Source organism: Stegostoma tigrinum, chromosome 1 (genome assembly GCF_030684315.1).
Source record: "Stegostoma tigrinum isolate sSteTig4 chromosome 1, sSteTig4.hap1, whole genome shotgun sequence".
Taxonomy (NCBI): Eukaryota; Metazoa; Chordata; class Chondrichthyes; order Orectolobiformes; family Stegostomatidae; genus Stegostoma; species Stegostoma tigrinum.
The window spans coordinates 78,971,175-78,994,426 of NC_081354.1; the positions used below are offsets into that span (position 1 = coordinate 78,971,175).

General features: G+C 39.2%; 1 protein-coding gene across 1 annotated transcript in view; it reads right to left on the reverse strand.

Annotated features, from left to right (window-relative positions):
• Nucleotides 1-23,252, reverse strand: part of LOC125454423 (cytokine-dependent hematopoietic cell linker-like) — a 134,310-nt gene that overhangs the window by 19,435 nt on the left and 91,623 nt on the right. Inside the window, exons 9-14 of the mRNA XM_048535161.2 lie at nucleotides 23,098-23,123; nucleotides 17,361-17,380; nucleotides 7,841-7,975; nucleotides 7,693-7,717; nucleotides 7,465-7,483; nucleotides 3,197-3,305 (exon numbers count right to left, since the gene is read on the reverse strand). Of these exons, the coding sequence (XP_048391118.2) occupies nucleotides 3,197-3,305; nucleotides 7,465-7,483; nucleotides 7,693-7,717; nucleotides 7,841-7,975; nucleotides 17,361-17,380; nucleotides 23,098-23,123 (334 nt within the window). The remainder of the gene's footprint in view (nucleotides 1-3,196; nucleotides 3,306-7,464; nucleotides 7,484-7,692; nucleotides 7,718-7,840; nucleotides 7,976-17,360; nucleotides 17,381-23,097; nucleotides 23,124-23,252) is intronic.

Consider the following 23,252-nt stretch of genomic DNA (forward strand, 5'->3'; position numbering starts at 1 on the left):
TTTGAGACTTAAGCCAGCTGCACAATCCTTACCTAGATATTTATCTCAGCATTGTCATGTTGTTTAATTGCTGGCACAACTCAGTGATTAATACTATAATAATATTATACAATATTAATATAATATTATAATACTATTACAATACATAATACTATACTAATAAAATCCACCTCCCCCTCTTTCCCTATTTATTTCAGAACCCTCTCCCCATCCCCCTTTTCTGATGAAGGATCGAGGCCCGAAACATCAGCTTTTGTGCTCCTGAGATGCTGCTTGGCCTGCTGTGTTCATCCAGCTTAACACTGTTATCTCGGATTCTCCAGCATCTGCAGTTCCCATGATAGAACATAGAACATAGAAAAGTACAGCACAGTACAGGCCCTTCGGCCCATGATATTATGCCGAAGAATAATCCTAATCCAAAAATAAAATAACCTAACCTACATTCCCCTCAATTCACTGCTGTCCATGAATGCCCAGCAGTCACTTAAATGTCACTAATGACTCCGCTTCCATGACTACCACTGGCAAACTATTCCATGCGCTCACAACTCTCTGGGTGAAGAACCTCCCTCTGACGTCTTCTCTATACCTTCCTCCTAACACCTTAAAACTATGACCCCTCGTGGCAGTCAATCCTGCCCTGGGGAAAATTTTCTGGCTATTGACTCTATCCATACCTCTCATTACCTTGTACACCTCGATCAGGTCACCTCTCTTCCTCCTTCTCTCCAGAGAGAAAAGTCTGAGTTCAGTCAACCTCTCCTCGTAAGACAAGCTCTCCAGTCCAGGCAGCATCCTGGTAAACCTCCTTTGCACCATCTCCAAAGCCTCCACATCTTTCTTATAATAGGGCGACCAGAACTGGACACAATATTCCAAGTGTGGTCTCACCAGGGTTTTGTACAGCTGCAGCATAATCTCGCAGCTCTTAAACTCGATCTCCCTGTTAATGAAAGCCAAAACACCATATGCTTTCTTAACAACCATATCCACTTGGGTGGCAACTTTGAGAGAGCTATGCACTTGAACACCAAGATCCTGCTGTTCCTCCACACTGCTGAGAATCCTGCCTTTAATCTTATATTCAGCATTTAAGTTTGACCTTCCAAAATGTATCACTTTGCATTTATCCAGGTTGAACTCCATGAGCCATTTCTCAGCCCGGCTCTGCATACTGTCAATGTCTCGCTGAAGCCTGCAATAGCCCTTGATACTATCAACAGAACCTCCAACCTTTGTGTCATCAGCAAACATACTAACCCACCCCTCAACCTCCTCATCCAAGTCATTTATAAAAACTACAAAAAGCAGTGGCCCAAGAACAGAGCCCTGCGGGACACCACTCAGCACTGACCTCCAGGCAGAATACTTACCATCTACAACCACTCCCTGCCTCCTGTCAGCCAACCAATTCTGAATCCAGACAGCCAAATCACCCTGTATCCCCATGACTTTATGAATGAGCCTGCCGTGGGAAACCTTATCAAATGCCTTGCTGAAATCCATGTACACCACATCCACTGCTCGACTCTCGTCAACCTGTCTCGTGACCTCCTCAAAGAGCTCAATAGGATTTGTAAGGCATGACCTGCCCCTCACAAAGCCATGCTGATTCCCTTTAATCACGCTGTGCTTTTCCAAATAGTCATAAATCCTATCCCTCAGAATTCTTTCCAAAACCTTGCTGACCACAGACGTAAGACTGACTGGTCTGTAATTTCCAGGGATTTCCCTATTCGCTTTCTTGAAAAGAGGAACAACATTTGCCTCCCTCCAATCTTCCGGTACGACTCCCATGGAGATTGAGGAAGCAAAGATCTTCGCCAGCGACTTAGCATCCTCCTTTCTCGCTTCCTGGAGCAATCTAGGATAAATCTGGTCTGGCCCTTGGGATTTATCAATCTTAATGTTTACCAAAATTTCCAGCACATCAACTTCCTCAATCTCGATCTGTTCAAGCCTGTTTTCCTGATCCTCAAAGTTCTTATCTCTAACACTATAACCCTCTCCACCAGCCCCCACATTTTCAAGCATCCCCCCATCTCCTAATGATTACTATATCACTATCAAAATATCTACCACCCCTAATCCCCTGATCTGACGAGCCAACCCCCCACAACCTGACTAGACATCTTCACACTGCCAAACACTCACCAACTCACCCATATATCCACCTCCTGATCCATACATTATCTTAGCCATCCATTCACTGACCCACACTCACCTGCCTGCTCACTCTGCTGAATCCCTGAAGACTGTTACAAACTTACATGAGCACAACAGTTGGTACCATTAAAAGGGGTCATATCGTCTGCACTGCTGCTCTTCTCAATTCCTCCCTGTGTATGGCTATCCGGAAGCATCACTGAGATAGCCAGCACAGGAAGACACAGTTGCAAGCACACATGAAAACTAATGTGCAATTATCTTTGAAGTCAGCAGTCACACTGGACCCTTGAATCACCACTGACTGTAAGATCTGGAACTTTTATTATTTTAATTTTTCCTTTGTCTATATTTCTGTTTCATCAATCTTGCTTCAATCTTTCTTGCCCGCTCTTTGATTCTTTTTGTGCACATGACTTGAAATTGAATCCATCTACTCGAATTTATTCTCCTTCTTGGTTATTGCATTGTTGAGAAGATGTGGTAATCACACAGGTTCCCAATACCCTGTTCCCCTCACTGTAATGCTATCAGTGTGTACTTTCAGTACTTCTGTTCCATCTGACTCTACAGAAACCATTTTGTTAAGAATTTTAAGCTTTCAAACTTGATTTTCTTTGGTGGCTGCAAGGGCTAACCAGTGTTGTCTGCCTAAATGAATGACAGCAGTCAGTTCAACGACTGCATAGCTTTTGACACAGGCTGCCACACAGCTAAATTGAAATTGAAGTAACCACACTTTCGGTAGCTCAGTTCAAAACTACTTCTGAAGATGAGTCATACTGGACTCGAAACACTAACTCAGTTCTCTCTGCACAGAAGCTGCCAGACCTGTTGAGTTTCTCGAACATTCTCTGGGTTTGTATCAGGTTTCTAGATTCCACAATGCTTTGCTTTAATATTGAAATTGATATGCTTGACATCAGTTTTACACCAGAGGAACAAGGACAGCACATTCCAATCTCTGCTTTAGATTGCAAAACTCCTTAAAGACAAAACAGGTTAGTGACTAAATATTCAATTGTACCTTTCTGGTGGTGGGCTTTTGGAAATGGGTCGAAACGGCAATGATTGCTGCTTGTCCACTGGTAAAAGCATGTCACGTGACCTTCGGAAATCAGTACCTGGAGAAGTAACTTTAAAATAAAGACATCTTAAGAATTGTGAAGATTACATCCTCAGTTCGTTTATGCACATATGTATTTACTGTTTTATTGGCATTCTTCCAAGCTGCTTTGCATGTTGTGTGACAAGAGATAAAGGAGTAATGCACTCAGCAATGTTCTTAAAATTTTTAAAAATTGATTTTCAAATTTATCTGACTCCTCCTGATCCATGTACAACTTTTCAGTTAGGAAAAGGGCAGCTGGAAGACTGCCTCCTGCTACGCATCCAACTCGTTTTGGAGTCAAGAATTGGCATTAATCTGTGTGTTGACAATAATAATGTATCTTCAAATTCTGTTTTTTTCTTGTACGGCAAATGCCTGGCCTATATTTCAGCACTGTATTTTTCTATTGAACAGGAACTAGCCATTTTCTGGGACAACAGTCTGCAAACTCATATCATAACATTTGCTCCGCGGTCTACCTCTTTACAACTTGAGGACCAATTTTATGTCTCTGCAATTTCTCCTACTCCCATTATTACCAGGCACACAGTTAACGTGTGAGTATTGACAAGGGTAGCTATAGGCCAGTGACTAAGAGTGTGTTACAGTGGAGCATAACGCATCCTCATACAATATACATTGCGAAGTTGGTATGTTTTTCAATTCTCTGAGAGACACTAGATGGAGCAATTTACAACACTTACTCTGTTTCCAAACTTGAAAACAATGCAACAAAAATAATTGACCAGAGACCAGGTATGGTAAATGACAGAGAACTTCTGAACTTTTGTGTTGTTATGTCCGGCTCTGAACAAGGTTCCCCAATAGGTTATTGCTTGTGCAGCACCCAGGTGAGGAGGGATGAACTGGCTTTACTTTTTTTATTCATCCACCTTCTTATTTGAATGCAACAAAATTAATTTAAAAATGGATCACCTCATTTGTTAATATCCTTTTCCAGATCCAAAGAAACTTTTTTAAAAGAAGCTAATTTATTTGGGCTTTCTTGAGTTAATAAAGTGCGAGTTTGTTAATGACAAAACACAGAAAATATAGGAATAATAAAAACTTAGATAGAAGTGAGTCTGAAAAGATGAAAGTTAAACGAATACAGATATATAGAATAGATGCTGACTTGTTTGTGAAGAGTGGATAGTTGGATACCAGCATTCAGACTGATGGAGGGTCTCTTTGTCACTCTGTTTCCTTTTGCCTGGATTGCTAGCTAGTTGGCTGCTAACAGTCAGACTGAGGGAATAAATTTTACTTCCAACACAAGTGCCTAGAGGATTTGAGATAACACGGTGCAGAGCTGGATGAACACAGCAGGCTCAGCAGCATCAGAGGAGCAGGAAAACCCAAAATGTCAGTTTTCCTGGTCCTCTGATGCTGCTTGGCCTGCTGTGTTCATCCAGCTCTATACGTTGTTATCTCAGACTCACCAGTATCTGCAGTTCCTACTATCTCTGCCTAGAGTGTTTGTTTTATTTTGACTGTGACACTTGAACTTAGGTGAGCACACACACAAGAACTTAGTCCCACCAGTCCACATGAGAATGGCCAGACCCACTAGTACACCCCAGTCAAGTTGAAACAAATATTTTAACGCTCATCCTTGTGCATTTGTCAAAGGAATAAGCATAAATTGCATCTGCAGTTTGGAACTAACTGCAGGCAACGGCTTGCAGTTGATCTGGGATTTTCATCCCTTTGATATCTTTGTAGTCACATGAGTCTACAGTATAACAAAGTGTGAAGCTGGATGAACACAGCAGGCCAAGCAGCATCTTAGGAGCACTGGCCTGCTGTGTTCATCCAGCTTCACACTTTGTTATCTTGGATTCTCCAGCATCTGCAGTTCCCATTATCACTGAGTCTACAGTATAGTTTATTTTCAGCTTGAAGGGTCATTTGAAATTTTTCTTACATCCTTAAGTGTGACATTCTGAGTCTTCAGACAGCAACATAATTTACATCTGCATATATTTTTGATTGAATCAGACCTCTTATAAAAAATGCAAAATACAAGTTAACAATTCCCATAATACTTTGGGGTTCTGAACCATGATCGTGGCATGTCCCTGACATGATGAATGAAATGAGACTAATTTTAATTTATTGCAAAGGATGAAAAATGTAAAATTTTGCCTCAATAAATTTACACACACACACACACACACACACACACGCACACACACACGCACACACACACGCACACACACACAAACACAAATTTATTCTCTAAGCCTCAGGCAAAGTTATCTTTTCAGCTCCAACTGGGTTTCTCTGAGTTCTGGACAAGGTGTCTTCATTCATATTTCATTATCTGTCAAAGTGGGTGATTTACAGGTGGTATGTTTGAAGGAATAAACTCCAACAGAATAACCTGGGTCCTGAGCCTTATGCTTTTCTATAAAAGTTAATAGGTTCTGGTCTGGATAGATTGTAGTCCTACATGCATCTCAAAGTATTTGAGAGGTACCAGTAAAACAAGAGTATCCATTTTTGTTTTGCTATGGGAATAACTTCTGATGTTTGTCTAGTTTTTTTCATTTTTTTAGTTTTTTGATTGATCTTTCTATTCCCTAAAAGGGGACAGCCATTAACCCTTTGTCATTCACATTGGTAACTATATAAAATGCTTGGTTAAAGTTTGGGTCTTCAAGAACAATTTTGCTTATTAAAATTGCCTTAGCTTTTCAAAGGCAGTTGGTTATTTTCAGTCTATGATACCTTTGCTTTTTTCTGTATTTAGGTCTATCACTGGCACAGCATCTGTATTGAAGTTTGGGATGAACGTTTGGTTTAATCCACACATTCCCAAGAACCTCATGATTTCCTGGTTTGTTGTGGGAAAAGGAAACAGTGTTAATCCTTCTACCTTTGCAGCCATGGGCTATACTCATCAACACATGAACTAATGAGATCACCTGGGCTTTAGCAAACTCACTGTTTGTGTTGGATATCAATGTATTGTTACATGTATTTATGAAAATACAGTAAAATTTATAGAAGTCGCAGTAATTAATCTGGCACCATTTTAATTACACAAATTATGAAAGAAATAATGCAATTAAAGTTAACACAAATTTCATTTTTTGTTCCATCCATGGCTTCTTGATTTCTTAAGTGGCTAGGGAGCACAGTCACATTCTTAGCCGCCAATAGCTGTCCCTGATGTTGCAAGGAGGAAGCATGCCGAAGCACCCCCACTACCATGGACCGGACCCAGAATGTCACTCTGCCAAAGCCGCTACTGATGCTCCGGCCACTGCCATAGCCTGGAGACTGCCCCAGCTCTTGAAGACTGGGCGCTATTTTCAAATTTTAAGGATAGACAGGATTGTCCAAATTAACTCCCGAGGACTGAGGGATCTTTTAATCCGCCTACGTTGCAGATGTAGCCAAAACACGAGACGAAAGGAAAGGAACGAAGCTGTTGCCCAAGCTCTGACTGTCAGGGCCATGAAGAATGGACCTGATGTACCGGATCAACAGCTCCCCGCAACCTCTCCGCACCGTGGCAGCCACAGAAGGAAGGAAAGATGAATTTGATTCAAAAGTTAAATGAAGAAAGTAATATAAAATTAAGAAGGATGCAGTTGGTCATGTAAAAGGAAGTGGTCTGGCTCCGGAGCCCAAACACCCCTACCCTACTATCTCTGCCATCTTGTGAGATAGACCATGATGTCAACTGACTGTACTTTCTGACAGAAGGCTTCCAAATGCTCAAATTACATCTACCAGGTGATACGATACAGTCAGAGTTGTCCGGGTATACAATGCAATTTGATAAACTTGACACTATCTGGCTTATCAAACATGGAAATGTGGCTGGGGCATTTCCACGTCTGAATAATATGATTCAGCATGGGTGTGACCCATCCAAAGTTACAAAGAAGGAAATACCATTCACAGGCATATATTCATCAGCTTGTGTTTTAGAAGAAGCTTAAATCTAAATTGAATTATTCTTTGTGTGTCAATTGAAACAATTTAATTTCACTTCTTCAACACATACCATAGAATATAATTTTAAAATTCTTTAGTAATGATGTTGTTAAGATTTTTACGTTATTGTAGGATGACATATGTTTCTGATATTTTAGGAAACAAAATTTTGGCAAATACATCGTATTCACTTTCCAATATTCAAGTGTTACTTTTCTTTTTAATGTACCTACCATTTTTTTGTGTGATTGCCTGTGGATGAAGAAAACAAGACAAAATGAAATTGTAACTATTATCTTTGTTTCTAGGTAAACATTTAAAAGAAACGATCTGCGAGTGCTTTTATTAAATTCGAGCAGCAAACCTACAATTCAGAAACTGAAGCAAATAAAATGATGTTTACTGCTAAAATTTGAAAAGTTGAGAGGAAATAAAAGAAAAGATGTATGAATAACACCAACCTCACTTTGTTCGCTCTTTGATAATCTGAAAAAAAATGTGAATTATTAGTTAACATTGAACAATTGTATTTCCCAAACTGTGACTGTAGCATTTTTCTTAGGTCATAAACCAGTTAGCTAACTTAGTAGCATACTAAAGTTAACACACCCAACGTTGTTTTCAGGCTGTGTTATTGATGGCTTGTTCATAGAGTGCAGGACATTGTCAGGTCCCGAGAAACAGTGCATGTGACTTGGTTCTGGAGGAAGTTCTTTGAATTCTTTGGGAATACTCCTAGGAGGTCTAGAATTACACAAAATAATTTATTGAAAAAAAACTTACAACAGTGACAAACAGTTCATCATAACTTGCAACTAGTAACTTATAAATTTAATGTGGAATTGAAAAAAAAATGTTATGCCTGAATAAACCTTCAAATCTCCTGTAATCAAGGTCTACTTTTGTTTCCAGTACCTCCAGAACATTTTTGTAGAAATCCAAGTGTAATATTCTTTCTCACAGGATGTTGCTTCAAAATTGATGATCTACCATTGTAAACTTTCTTTCTCACAATGATATTTACAAATCAACTTAAAAAATCTAAAAATGTTGATTGATACTTCTACCCAGTGAATAACTCAGCCCAAGCCGTAATGGTAATGATGGGAACATTGTGCAATAACTCCCAAGGTAGCACAGCTAAATTTTGAGATATGGTGTCAGCTCTTCATATACCTTTAAGAAGTTTTGAATGTGCAAACTATCTTCATAATTTTCCCAATTCAATTTTACTACCCAGGTACAGAAATAATAGTAATAAAGTAATAATAATAAAGTACAACTTTCCAGCTAAAAAACTTAGATCAATTGAGTGACATTAAAGTTGGCCAATTTTCAAAACCTGTCATCACTGTTAAATGATTGTTGCAATGAAAATAACTTCAAACCAACTAAAAAGATAATCTAAAACAAGTGAGTCATGTCACTGAAGAATGGTGACTCTGTTGCAACAGTGCTGGTGTGCCAACGAATCTCAAGGTTGGCCGACTGCTTCATGCTGGTGTTAGCTACAGCATTGGGGTGGAAGAGCCTGGATCCAGGCCCATGGCTAAGATCTTAACAAGAAGAATTGTAAAGTTGAATTTTTAACTCCATTTCCTTATTTTCTACCTTTATATTCTATGCTTTTGTTTCGGATGGCCCTGGAGGGCGGTGACATTATACAACACTTTTCACTGTATTTGTAACAAACACATGTAACAAGTACATGTGATAATAAATAAATCAAATAAATCACTTCCAGTTTGGTGAAATTAACATGTATTGTTAATCATAATTGGGTCAGCTATTCTCAGAACTAGGTTCTGCTGTGTTTACAATAAGACAATCCAGTAGTCTTGATACTCATGAACAGTATCTTCAATGTTGTTGTCTATGAAAGACTAACATATGCACATTAACAGAACTTTTCATTCTAGCAATACTAGGAGGCTTGCACATCATGAATCACAGGGTTCTAGAATTCAGGCATGGGAACAAATTCCAGAAAGTAACCTTATTTTCAATTGATGACTATTATACGATTGTAGTTCAATTAGGAAAACCCTATCGTGTGGGAAGCCATTCACCATATTGTACAGAGCCATGTGTTATTGCCTGATGCCAATCGTTGATCATGATGAGAAGTGAGTACCTCCACTCAGTAAAAAGAAATTGTGATGATCAAAGCTTTAAGGATATACGGAAGTATGCATATGAGAGTGATGCATGTGGAAGGGACAAATGAAAAACCTACACTGGCATTTAATTTAATCTTAATAGTATATTTAAAAGCTGATAACTAAATAGCCTGCTTTTGAATTCTCACTGATGCTAAAACAGATGTTTCATAATTCCAAGAGAATATGACAACTAAGTACTAAAGATCAGAGTCAGTAACAAACAATGTCTGAAATGAGAGATAATGGGAACTGCAGATGCTGGAGAATTCCAAGATAATAAAATGTGAGGCTGGATGAACACAGCAGGCCCGAAACGTCAGCTTTTGTGCTCCTGAGATGCTGCTTGGCCTGCTGTGTTCATCCAGCCTCACATTTTATTATCTTTGAATGTCTGAAATGATGTGCATTTATTTTTATTTTTACAAGTGCTTCCAATGCAGTAAATAATTGCCATCAGAAGAAATTAGTATAGAGGAGGTGAATACTATTGCTTGATTCAAGGAGACAGGATGATGGCCAGTCTGCCACACCAAATTGGCATTCAGCAAAAGATAAAATCAGTGGCAAGTTAAGGTTTCACTGTTAAAGCCATTTTTGCATTTGCTCTTAAAACTTTACATGACATGCTTTTTAATGGACATGAGACATATTTGAAAAAATGTTCTGGTAATCAATGGCTGGACACGGAAATAATTGCATTTCTTGTTTGTTGTAGCGTGGAAGGAGGTCATTGCTTCAACCTTCTTCTGTGTTCGTTGAATACCAAGCTTGTTAACAACGAAAGAACGAAATAAAACTCTAGGGAACACTATAGCAGTGAGCAGGTGAACTACTTTGTTCAGAGATCACATTCATATAAATGCTGAAATTTGCTTTGAGATTTTCGCAGATGTTTTGATACTTGTCTTCCAGTAACAGAAGCTGGTCCAAGATTCACTGAGTTCCATGGAGATATATACTAATTGTCTTCTCAGCTTTTGGAAATATGTGTTTAACAGATGCTCAACCAAAATGCAGCTTTTGAATGAAGTCTTTGCTGTGTTTTTGTTGTTGCAGAGTGTAAACTTCCTTCAGGACACTGCAACTGAAAGTAAGCCTGGTAAAATTCTTTTGAAGCAATCTAATTTCGAAAATAAAATCAAAAATTACAAATGCTGATGAGCTGAAACAAAAACAGAAATTGCTGGAGAAACCCAACAGATCTGGTAGCATCTGTGGGGAATTCTGAAGAAAGGTCACTGGACTTGAAACATTGGCTGTTTGCTTTCTATAGATGCTGTCAGACATGCTGAGTTTCTCCAGCATTTTCAGGTTTATTTAGAAAATTGTTGACTGCGAATGAGATTGGCAAATCCTACAGCTCTGGGCAGATGCCTATCATTGATGATGATATCTTCTGTGCTAAATTTCTGATTGAATAATAACATATATTTTTCTCTGAGGATCCACATGATTCATGATGTGAGATTTATACAATTGGCTCAATTTAACCTCAGGCTACAAAACCAAATCAATGGAAGAATTAGGCAGAATATTTCCAGCCCCTGAAGAATGTGGGCAATGTGAAAATTGGGATAATTTCTTCAGATGGGCAAAGAGGAGTTGCCTATCATCAAGGACTAAATCCAACCAAGTATTGAACAGTGAGATGAGACTCTCACTAGTGAGCAGCGAGAGGCATATTTGTATGTATTGCTATGAATTAACATCGTTGTTATTACATTATCATCTCCTAACACTGAAATGCAGTTTCCCATTCTCCCACCCTTTGGATTGAAACTAGATGCTAACAATTTGCAGAATGAAAGTTGGAGCGGTACCCTGGGTGACTCCAGATCACTACTCATTCCTCTAGAACTCCATCAGTCACCAAAATCCCAGAGCACTTTTCACGTGTAGTGAATGCCTGTAGCCCCTCTTCAGCATTACTAGATCTGATATAACCAGGGCAAGCTGGAGATTGCCAGTGCTACACTGAGTGCATGGAGAGGATTTAAACATTGCAATGGCACCTGAAATCCAGGGAGGTCATGGCAGTGGCCAATACTTCTGCTTGTAGTGAGTGGGAGAATATGACACACAGAGTGCCATTGTGATAGTTAATGAGGTAGTTTAGGAGCAGTTTTGATCCCCTTATTTAAGGAAAGATATTTCATTTGAGTTCAGGATAGGTTCATAAAGATAATCCCTGATGTGGATGAATTGTCTAAACGGGTTGGGTGTCTACTCATTAGGGTTTAGAAGAATGAGAGATGATCTTATTGAAACATTCTTAAGGGGCTTTACAGGGTAAGTGCCAAGAGGACATTTCCTCTCATGGGAGAGTCTAGGACCAGAGGGCATAATCTCAGAATAAAAGGGTACCAATTTATGACTTAGATGAGGAGGAATTTCTCCTCTCAAAGGGTTGAGTGTCTTTGGAATTCCTTGCCCCAGAATGCTGTGTGGACAGAATCCTTGTTTGTATTTAAAGTTGAGGTAGATAAATTCTGAGGGGAATCACAGGTTATGGAGACAGTGGATATGAGATCAGCCACGGTCTTATTGAGTGAAGAAGCAGGCTTGATGGGCCAAATGGCCGACCCCATTCTTATTCGTTATGGTCCTATGGGAGGATCATGTAAGAAAACTCACTGGGGTTCATGGATGGAAATGCTTCACAAAACCTGCTGAAAATGACACCTAGCCGATTTCTGGTGACATTCAGCTCGTAGAAATATGGGAGTAGGAGCAGGCTATTCAACCCTTTGAATTTGCTCCATCATCCCACTCCAGGACTGATCATCGATTTCATCGTCATGATTCACTCGATGCCATTAGTGAGGAATCCTTACCGAGTAACTTCATTCACAAACTGTTTTTGTCTGAAAGTCTTATCTTACTTGGACTAATTTTTCTACACTCATTCTGCAATGAGTTCTCAGAATAAACAAAATATTCATTTTTGGATGATAATTTTCTGATATTTTTCATTGTGTTCGTGTAATAGTTACTGCAACCCTAATATTCAATTCAATGTTAATATTTTCCACCCAAGCAGGTCTAATGATTTCATGTTGGCCCTTGCCCTTGTAAGAATTGCCAGGAAAAGCCAATTATGATACTTGTTCATTTTACACAAACAGCAGTCTGGACAATGATTTTCTTTATCAACCACAGCACCCGCATAGTTGATTTTTTTTCCACCCGTGACCTGCGATATACCTGAAAGCAGTCTCCAGTACAGTTGCTGCTTCAACAGTTTTCACAGAAGTGAGTCAGTCATCAAGTTTCCAGTTTATGATGCTACCTTCAATCCCCAAATTATTGTACAGTTGCAAAATCCACCGAAGTTACATGTTTCAGAGAGCTTTCTGCTTTCTGCCAGCTGTTTGCTTTCTCTACAATGTCCCATAGTAACAACTGCCACTACCTCAGATGTACTTTGATCACATGGACTAATTTCTCATATGTTTGGTCCTTCCCACTTTAACAGAAATAAGTTGCTGTCTTAATATAGAGTTTTCATTACAGACTGTAAGAAAAGCATTTCTTTTCTTGTACCTACTGCATGTGAGCTTGTGGAGAATGAAAGGTAACTAAAGATGTTTTGCAGGAAGTGTTGTGAAGAACTTTGATGAGGCTGCACTTACAATATTGTATAAAATTTAGGCCTCTTTATCTAAAGAAGAATATATTTGCCACACAGGGAGTGCTTTTGAGGTTCACATCTAAACCCTGGGATTTTGGGATTGTCTTTTGAGGAAAGTTTGAGGAAACTAGGATTGTTATCTCTAGAGTTTAGAAGAATGAGAGTTGATCTCACTGAAACTTACAAACTTCTTAGAAGACATGACAAGATGGAGAGAAATTAGATTTTTTCCCTGGTCCATAAGTCCAGAACTAAGGGAAATCATTCCACAATGAAAGGTTGGCTGTTTAAAACTGAATTAAGGAGGAATTTCTTCATGCAGAGGGTAGTGAATCTTTGAAATTCTCTACCCGGAAGGCTGTGGAAATGTAAATATTGAGTATATTAAAGTGAGAAATTGATAGATTGCTGGAGACAAATGATATAAAGGGGTTTGAAGATAGTGTAGGAAAATGGCATTGTATTACATCAGCCTATGTGGTGGAGCAGGGGCATGACAGGCTGAATGGCCTACTCCTGTATCCTCAATATTCCTGAGTCTTTCTACAAATACTCACTGGAACTCAGTCCTGCCTCGTACTTGTCAGTTTTTATTTGTAATGATATTGTGATTTCAGCTATACGTCAGGTCAGAAACTAATTAACAAAAATTGTTGAATATTCAATCTTTTAGGAAAAGAAAATACTGTGGTTGCTGAAAATTTGAAATAAAAAAAGAGATTTTCTTTAAACAAACTCAACAGATCAGGTGGCAGATTTGTAACATTTGGTGACAGGGGAGACATTTAATCAAGCAGGGAGCTAGGGTTGGATCCTGCTATTGTCCCATTTGAAGTAAAGACCATCGTGGGAAGGCCACCCAATGACCTTCTCAACTGGCTGCCAATTGAGAACAATTAATGCCCACATAAAGGCCTCAGAATACCACTGTATCTATTAAGCCAGCAGGAGGCAGGGGTTTCTTGCCATGCAGGGGATACAATAAACAAACTCATGCAGGCCAGCTGGAGAGGTGAATGGGGGAGGATTCCTTTGTTCAAAGGTGCTCATTGCCTGATTGGGGGATGGGAACATCAGGAAGAGGCTGCCCTCTCTGATGCCCACTTACAAACCCCTCCTGCCATCGCACTCAACTGTGGCTTGCTGATGCTAGTCCTCAGGTGGGTAACATACCAGCAGTAGCCTGTACCTCTCTACTCATTAGAGCTGTAGGGAAAGTCTTGTGCTGTGCTGGTAGTATCCCTACCTCTAGCCCTGAAGCTCTGGGTTCTGGTCTCGCCTCAAGACATGATGGCCATGGGAAAGTGATTCATACCACAACCAATCATATTAATTACCAAGCTGTAAATTCTTCCAATATGCCAATGCCGGCTGGTGAAAGTGTAACAGGATTCTGGTCAGCCAGAGTCATGTGCTAGCTGCAATGCAGCAGCTGTTTAAAAGACGTCACATGCAGATTTTTGCCCTAATGTCTTCCCCCTTCTGAGGAACTATCACACACACACATACACAAAATAGAGTTGCTGACCTCTGATTATCTGACGGCTCTCAGCAGGTGGGACCAGAGAGCACAGAACTTAGGGAAGGCTCATTGTGGCACCTTAAGTGTCTGAGTAACAGTAGTAGTGGAGCTTCCCTAAAATGACGTACGAGCTCTCACTGGCTACCAACACCTTTCATCTCCCTTTAATATTGTGCAGATGTGGAAAACCATATATCATGAAAAATCTATTTCAATAGTTATCTTGCTTGCTCAGCTTACTCAGCGGCAGCAGATTTCAAACCCTTATGAATTAATAATATATTGAAAATTAATAAACTAAACTCCCAGCATTGTGAAACAGTTTGAATTTCTAAACGCATGAAGTCAAACAATGCAATGATATTATTTTTTATGATACTGCGTGTATGTCTACACAGGTGAAGACTGGGAATACTGACACTGTTGCAAATTGGGAACATAATGCCAAGGGAAAGGTGGTCAGAAATTTTGGTAGAAATCTGCTGACTTGTATTAGCAGTTGCCATCAGAAGTTACTGTGCCAAGAATTCATTAGAAAATAATTTCCACATTTATCCCCACTGCTCCTTGTCTTAAGTTTTCAGGTATCTCTTATGTTCATCCAGATGCTGAGCTACAGTTGCTAAGACCTGGTGTACCTCCGTTGGTTCTACTATAGGCCCTATCTGATTATCAGAGTATGGAGATTGTTCACTTAGGAAGGCTTTCTTCACCTCTTCACCCCGTCAATGATAGGCCAGTAGGAATTGATATGACTCTGCCTGCAATAGGCTATCCTAAAACTGTCACCCTGCCATTTGCTCCCAGCTATTCTAATGAATTTTAGTTAAATTTAGGTCTCATTGCATTTAAAGTGTAAACTGGTTTGGTGCACTGTTTAAACCCACTCTCAATTGAGGATGAAGGAGCCAGGTTTCCGCTGAGAAATCTGAAGGTTGACATAACCACTTCACAGATATAACCATTATCAGATCATTTTCAACATCAACACAGAAAGAGAATTCCTGTGCACAGAGGACTAGAGTGAATGTCACAGGTCTGTGAATTCCCATTGAAACTGGTGAAAGGTCGCTGACGTGAAATATTGATGCAGTTTTTCCACTCCACTGTTGTTTGAGGTCTCTAAGACCATATGAAATAAGAACAGGAGTAGGCCATTCAGTCCCAAGAGCCTGCTCTGCCATTCAAAAAGATCATGGCTGATTCAACATTCCTCATATCCATTTTCCTGCCCTTTTCCCATAACCCTTGATTCCCCTACGAATCAAGAATCTATTTATCTCAGCCTTGAATACACACAAGGACTCTGCTCACAAAGCCCTCTGTGACAAGGAATTGCAAAGACTCCCAACCCTCTGAGAGAAGAAATTCCTCCTCATCTCAGTCTTAAATTGCTGCTACTTTATTCTGAGAATATGGTCTGTGGTCCTAACCTTTTCCATGAGGGTAATAATTCTCTCAGCATTTACCTTGTCAAGCCCATTCAGAGCCCTATATGTTTCAATGAGATCACTGCTCATTCTTCTAAATTCCACTGAATAGAGCCCTGACCTCTCTAACCTTTGTTCATTAGACCATCCCTCCATACTGGAATGCCCCTCCTGAACAGTCTTTGAACTACCTCCAATGAAATAATACTTTTCCTTAAATACGGGGAGTCAAACTGCTCTCAGTACTCCAGATGTGGTCTCAGCAGCACCTTGTACAATTGTAGTTAGACCTCTCTCCTTTGATACTCCAATCCCCTTGAAATAAATTCTATTAACCTTCCTGACTCTCTGCTGCATTTGCATAACAGCTTTCTGTATTTTGTGCACAAGTACCTCGAAGTGCCTTCATGTTGCAGGTTTCTGTTGTTTTGCTCAGTTTAAATACAACTCCGTTGTTTTGTTTTTCCTTCCGAAATGAACAACTCCACATTTTCCAAAATTGTACTCTGCCAACTTTTTGCCCACTTATTTAACCTATCAATATCTCTAAAAACTGTTAGTATCCCTCTCTCAATTTACCTTTCCATCTATCATGGTGCCGTCTGCTACAGTATATTCGCTGCTTTCTTCCAAGTCATTAATATATTGTAAAAAGTTACGATCCCAGCATTGATCCCTGTGGAATCCCAATGGTTACAGTTTGCCAACCTGAAAAAGAACCCCTTTTGCCCACTCGCTGTTTCCTGCCCATTCACCAATTTTCCATCCTGGTCAACACACAACCTTCAACATCATGGGCTCTTATCTTATGACTTAACATTTTGTGAGCTAAGTTGTTGAATGCCTTCAGGAACTCTAAATACACACTGGCTCTCCTCTATCCAATCTGGTTGATACTTCCTCTAAAATGGTAATAAATTAGTCAGATGCAACTTCCCTTTCATGAAGCCACTCGATCAGGTTATGATTTTATAAATGCTCTGCTATTACTTCCTTGATAACTAATTCTAATATTTTTCAACAATTTTTGGCCTGTAGTTATCCATTTTTGCTCAATGCCTTTGTTTAACAGGGGTGCTACATTGAAAGTTTCTAGCCCTCTGGAATCTAAGGACCTTTGGAAAATTGCAATCAATGCAGCCACTATCTCTGTAGCTCCCTCTTTTCAGCTCCTCTCAAACATTTCCAGCATTTTCTGTTTTTACTAAATTTTTCTAGCAGTTACACGACCTTGCTTTTATGTAGAAGAGCACATCTAAAGGCCTAAGGAAACCTAAGTCTGTATAGTAAACTGTCAATTTTCTTTCTCATTTAACTATGTTGTCTGTCATAAATCTCTTCATACAATTAGAATTCTCAACAAATATGGCTAAATTGGCATTACCTGGGTGGTGTTGCTGGTTGCTGTGGGGAATAAGAACAGTTCAGCTATTAATCAGGCAGCAATTATATTGCAATCAATCTAATATTATCCCATCATAGCTGTTTGATTTGAAAGAGTCCTCACACTTACAAAGCAACATAAGTGCCAAACACCAGGGACAAATGTAATTCTGCCATAATGTCATCAGGACAGCGCTAGAACAGCCGTAGCAAGTTATCAGTTATGTGTATCTTTTCTGGTGGCCCAGGCTGGGAATATACTCAGGACTTTAGTATTTAAGGATAGCACAAATTTTTATCTTTGAAAGTGATCAAATTGTAATCTATCGTTTCCGGCAGCAATGGTCGTGACATCCGTGTCCTCTCCCAGCTGGCTATTTTTCTCCTGCATTTGTGTTCTCAGAAAGCAAACAGTCATTCCAAGTATCTCTCTCCCAGTGTGAATTTCTGCATTAAAATACAAATAAAGGGATTTCCCTGACACTGTAAACTTTGGCAGGTTCAATAGTGGTGATCCCCAGCAAGTGCATCCCAGCCAAGATTCAGCGAACCTATTCCCCATAGATTTTCAGCCCACATCTTTCTGGAAAAGCTCCCAGAAAATTAAGGAAGTACAAATGGATGAAAGGTCTTTAATTCCATTAACATTACTGCTACAAAAGGCCATTTTTGATCTATCCTATTGTAAACTCAACACACCCAGATAATTACCTGAAGAACATCCTCTTGAATAACCCCGGTCCCCAAGAATAAGTAAACATAGCTTTAGAAGTGGTTTTCTAATCTCACAAGGAGCATATTAACTGCAGACTTGAATTCACTGTTTCTGTGAGGTTGTTGACTTGCTCGCTGAGCTGGTTTATTCTCCTTCAGACGTTCATCACCATGCGAGGTAACATCATCAGTGGAACATCCAATGAAGCAATATTCTTCTACTCCGCTGGGAATTTATACCGTTTGGTCTGTTATGGTGAGTAGTGTCATTTCCCATTTTGATCTGTATGGGTTTGTATATGGGGTGCAATTCTATGGGTTTGATGATTGCATTATGCCTTCTATGAATTCCTGTGCATGTCTATGTTTGCCTTGGGCTAATATGGTTACCTTGTCCCAGTTAAACTGATGGCCTTCATTGTCCGAGTGTACTGATACTAAGGAGAGTTTGTCGTGCTGTTTTGCTACGAGTTGACGTTCATGTATTCTGATGGCTAGTTTCCTTCCTGCCTGTCCTCCAGGATACAGTACACCCTAACACATACTGCCCTACATCAAGAACATATCAGAACTGTCAACAAGACTCCGAAGACCACGAGGAATCATGGTGGTCCACAGCTGCTCTATGGCAAACACTTACAAGGATTAAAGACCCCATTTCCACAACATGCAGAACCAACGTGGTTTACAAAATACCATGCAATGACAGCCACAAACATTACATTAGACAGACAGGAAGGAAACTAGCCATCAGAATATCTGAACATCAACCAGCAGCAAAACAGCCCAATGAACTCTCCTTAATATCAATACATGCAGACAATGAAGGCCATCAGTTTAAATGGGACAACGTAACCATACCAGACAAGGCAAACATGGACAAACACAGGAACTCCTAGAGGCATGGTTCTCCACCCGTAATGCAATCAACAAACGCACAGAGGCTCCACTGATTATGTTACCCAGCCTGGTGACAAAAGGTCTGAATGAAAACGGACCAGTTCAGCGAGCAAGTCAATAACCTCACCCACAACCTGAGCTACAGATCTTTGCCAAATTTCTATTTCTGTGCTCGCAGTCAAAGTTAAATGATGTGGTTCTATTTATATGAACTGTGCGTCTTACTATTTTAAATATAGGGCATTTAAAAAAATCAATCTCCTATGAGAAACTTCTATAAACCTGAATCTTGTTTCACAACAAACATCCAACTCCATCTTAAAATAACAACTCACCCCTTTTCTCACGTATCAATATACCTGCAAACTTGTTGAGAGAAAAATATATTTCTCTAGTCTATATCCTGACTTGAGGCTTTTGAGTTTTACATTTATGTCCTCAAATTCACTGTTTTTGGCCCAGATTTTGTCCAGTTTACTTAATCTTTATTTACACCTTGTACAATAAACCAATATTTATCCGAGAAGCACATTGAAACTGAAAGCCTTAAACTGAAGAATGGATTCCTTCTGGATTACTGAAAGTAATGAAATATCAACTGCTTTATCTGTAGCTACCTCCATGGAATGGGAAAGCCTTAGATAGGCCAGAAATAGCAGGAGATGTGGAAATCAGAGTAGAATTAAAAGAAGTGGGAGGAATGAGACAAACTTAAGAACAAAACCATAGCTCACATTTAAAAGGTTGTAATATTTACAACTGGAATTAAATTGGATTATCAGTTGGAAACAATCTAACACTTTAGAAAATAATACAAAAAGGATTTAAGAAATTGTTCGTGGAAAAGGAAGTAATCAATAGATACCTTGGAGAGGGAGATAATAACAATACAGGGAAAGAGCATTTCTAAATTATTCACCTATCATTTTAGAGTTTGCCTAGTAATGCTTTTCAACACAAAAGCATCTGATACTTCAATGAATTATTGATTGCCATTACGTTCAAAAATTCCCCTCGTTCCATACTGCTTGCTGCATATTTCTGTGGACATCTAGTGAGCTCATTTTTCACAGAGATGCACAGTGCAGTGTCCATCAGGAAACTATGTTTCTCCTAGCAAAGTAGAGTTGGAAGAACTTATGACATCGCCTTTGCTAAGTTTTAAAATCCAGTCTAAATGTTGCTGAATGGATGGATTAATGGATTAATAGATGGATAGGTAGGTAGGATGGGTGAGGTGGTTAGGTGTTCTAAGTGGGTAGAGTGGGTGAGGTGAATAAAACAGAGAGGTAGCTGACTGGGTAGTCATGTGAGTCGGAGGGGTAGTCAGGTTGTAATTAGTTAGGTTGGATTAGACATCAGATAGTCAGGGGTAGTCAGGTCTGGGGGTATTAGTTAGGTCAGGTTGGCAGGATAGTCAGGTCAAGTCATTGAATTTAAGATTGGGAGGGTTGGGTTGTCCAGGTCAGGAAGTTAACTGGGTAATCAGGAGGGTATTTGGGAAAGGGTGATCAAGTGAGTAGTCTGATGCGGTAGAGTCAGGGAGAGTTAGGGGTGGGAGGGTGTGATGGAGTGGGTCTGTCATGGAAATACCCAGAAATTAGACTAGGTTTTAAGCAGTTTAACATTTCCTAGGTAACTATTCAGTTAAGTACTGTAGAACACTCGCTGACTGTCCTGGGGAGCAGGAGAATTAGATGTTTAAACTTCCTTAGCAATTCCCGCTCCGGTCAGTGCATCAGGTCTTTTACAGCACACATCTTCAGGCATAAGTCCGATCTCTGATAATGTGGAGATTGGAAGATTTAGCCAACTACGAATTACTTGTTAGTAGGCACTTGGACATAAATTGGTAGACTGAAATAAAGCATGCTTAATAACAAAAAGTTATGAAACAATACAGTTTACAGATAATTTAGTGTTTGCATAAAATTAGGTAGTATTGTCATAAATCGGCCATTCACTCAATTAATCTGTGCCAATTCTTATGCTTTGACTGAGTCTTCTCCCACTGTATTTCATCAAACCATACAGCAACCTTTGTCAGCAAATTTGATAACAATGTCAAGGATAGACAAAAGAAAAAGTAATGCAGCCAGAGTAGAAAATGGGATAAATTGAATTGAAGCAGTTTGAAGTCTAGGGCACTTCAAACGTTGTGGAAATATTGCTTTGAGGGGCTAACAACTAGTAGGCACACTAATAAAAAGCTTTAGTGATTACCAGAGCATCTAAAATAAATTGGAGTTTGGAAAGTGACCCATGTTTGTTTAATAGTCAGAAGAGATGAGATAGAGTCATTATACAACAGGTGACCTTATTTAGCTGGGGATGTGGTATCTGTAAAACTTGCAAAGATGGAAACGCATAGGGAAGCAAAGCAAAGAACTCTAAATGAAAGTGAAAGCTGTTTATTACATCAGATCAGAGAACAGATTGCAAAAGAATGATATCTGGCCTGCTTCAGGCTGAGCTTAGACTGTGATTTTAGCATATATTGTCACAGAGATGCCGTGGATATTAAGAAGGTACTCTGGTTTCAATTTATGTAGGAGCACATTTGCTTTAAACTGTGAGTTACAGTTTGAACCTGGGAAAGTGCTGAAGCTGAAGAAACTTGCTGTTAATGGAATCCTTACAGTAGGCACTCAGAAAAAAAAATCACAATGTGGTGACTCCGTGTTGCAAAAATGGGTAAGGCTAAAAAGGAGTCCTGGAAATCATTGATAGTTGAATACAGCTGTGAGAGGAGTGAGGGAAGCTCACGAAAGGCATCTATTTGGTAAGGCTGAGAAAGATTGGAGCTTAGAGAAATTTATTGGCAACTCGGATGGGATGGTTTGGAAACTTGGGAGCTGTCGTAGGATTGCTGGAGAATTTGTTCTGAGGAGAAGAGATTGAACTACCAAGATGTGACTTGTCATTAAGGAAGTCTAAATGAAAGAGGCTTCAAGGGCATTACAAAGCTTGATCTTTGAATGCTAAGTAATGGAACCCCTTGCAAAAAGTACAGTTTTAATGAGATTTTTTGACTAACAGTGCCATGAACATCTGGGTTGGATCTGTTCTGACTACATTAACCATTTAAAGTTCAGTAAGTGGGCCGTTTGAGCACAGTTTACCTGGCAGCTTATATTTATCTCAAGATAATCTAAATGCTAGCATCTAAGTTACATGTACAGCAACTATGGTTCAGAATTATTTCTTACCTGTGCACTGTATCTAATTAATCATTATCATGTTTGTTTGGATTCAAGTTTGTACAATAAAGATGCTTGTTCTGAGAGTTTTGATTTATTTCTTTGATAATGCTTCTATTTTCTTACCTTTGGTTCTTCCATACATTCTATTCTTTAACAAAAAATTCTATCGAGCCTGATCAAAACAAAGGCCTCACTGGTCCATTATCATCAAACTGGGATCAGACATAACAATGTCCTTCCTTGCTGAAACCATTTTATAATTCTGTGATATGCCTTTTTACCATTTGCCTGAAACATACCAAATAGTAGAAAGTTTTACATTTTCTATTCTCTCTCTCTGGGTGAAGAAGTTTCTCCTGAATTCTTCTTTGGATTTATTAGTGACTATCTTGTATTCATGACTTTAATTTTGGGCACCTCGATGAGGGGACATATCTTTTCTTCTATTATAGCTTATTCTATTAAATCCCTTGATAATCTCAAAACCTCAATTAGCTTATTACCTCTGTTAACATCACAATACACTATGATTGTTATAATCTAGGTTATATATGGAATCTGCCACTAAAATGTTTGGCAGTCCCATTTGATCTTGGGATCCGGACTATAATAGGATGATCCAACTAGCCTGTTTAATGTTGTAAGCCGCTGTGTTTTTTTTTGGAATCTCTAAAGATCCACAGGATAACTAGCTGTTGCAGACTGCTAAAATGAAAGTTCAATGGTTTGAGTTTGTGCTTGAGACGGGGATCTTCATCATCAATTGCTGAAACTGGCAAGTTCATCCACAATACATGGCAAACTACTTATAGTGACTTCGCAACATGTTCAAAATTTAAAAATTATTCCAAGTACACGTTAAATAAAAAGATATCAATGACATAAATAAAGCATGTATTTCCTTAGATTAGTTATTCTTACCTTGGAATCAAGAACGAATTCTTTTTCTGATAAATCAAAAGCAAGAATTGTTATCAGGCAGAATCAATTCGTGACATGACTCTTTTACGGAGGTTATCAAGATGACCTCATGTTAATCATGTGTTCGGCATTTTTAAAAAAAAATCGCAATACAA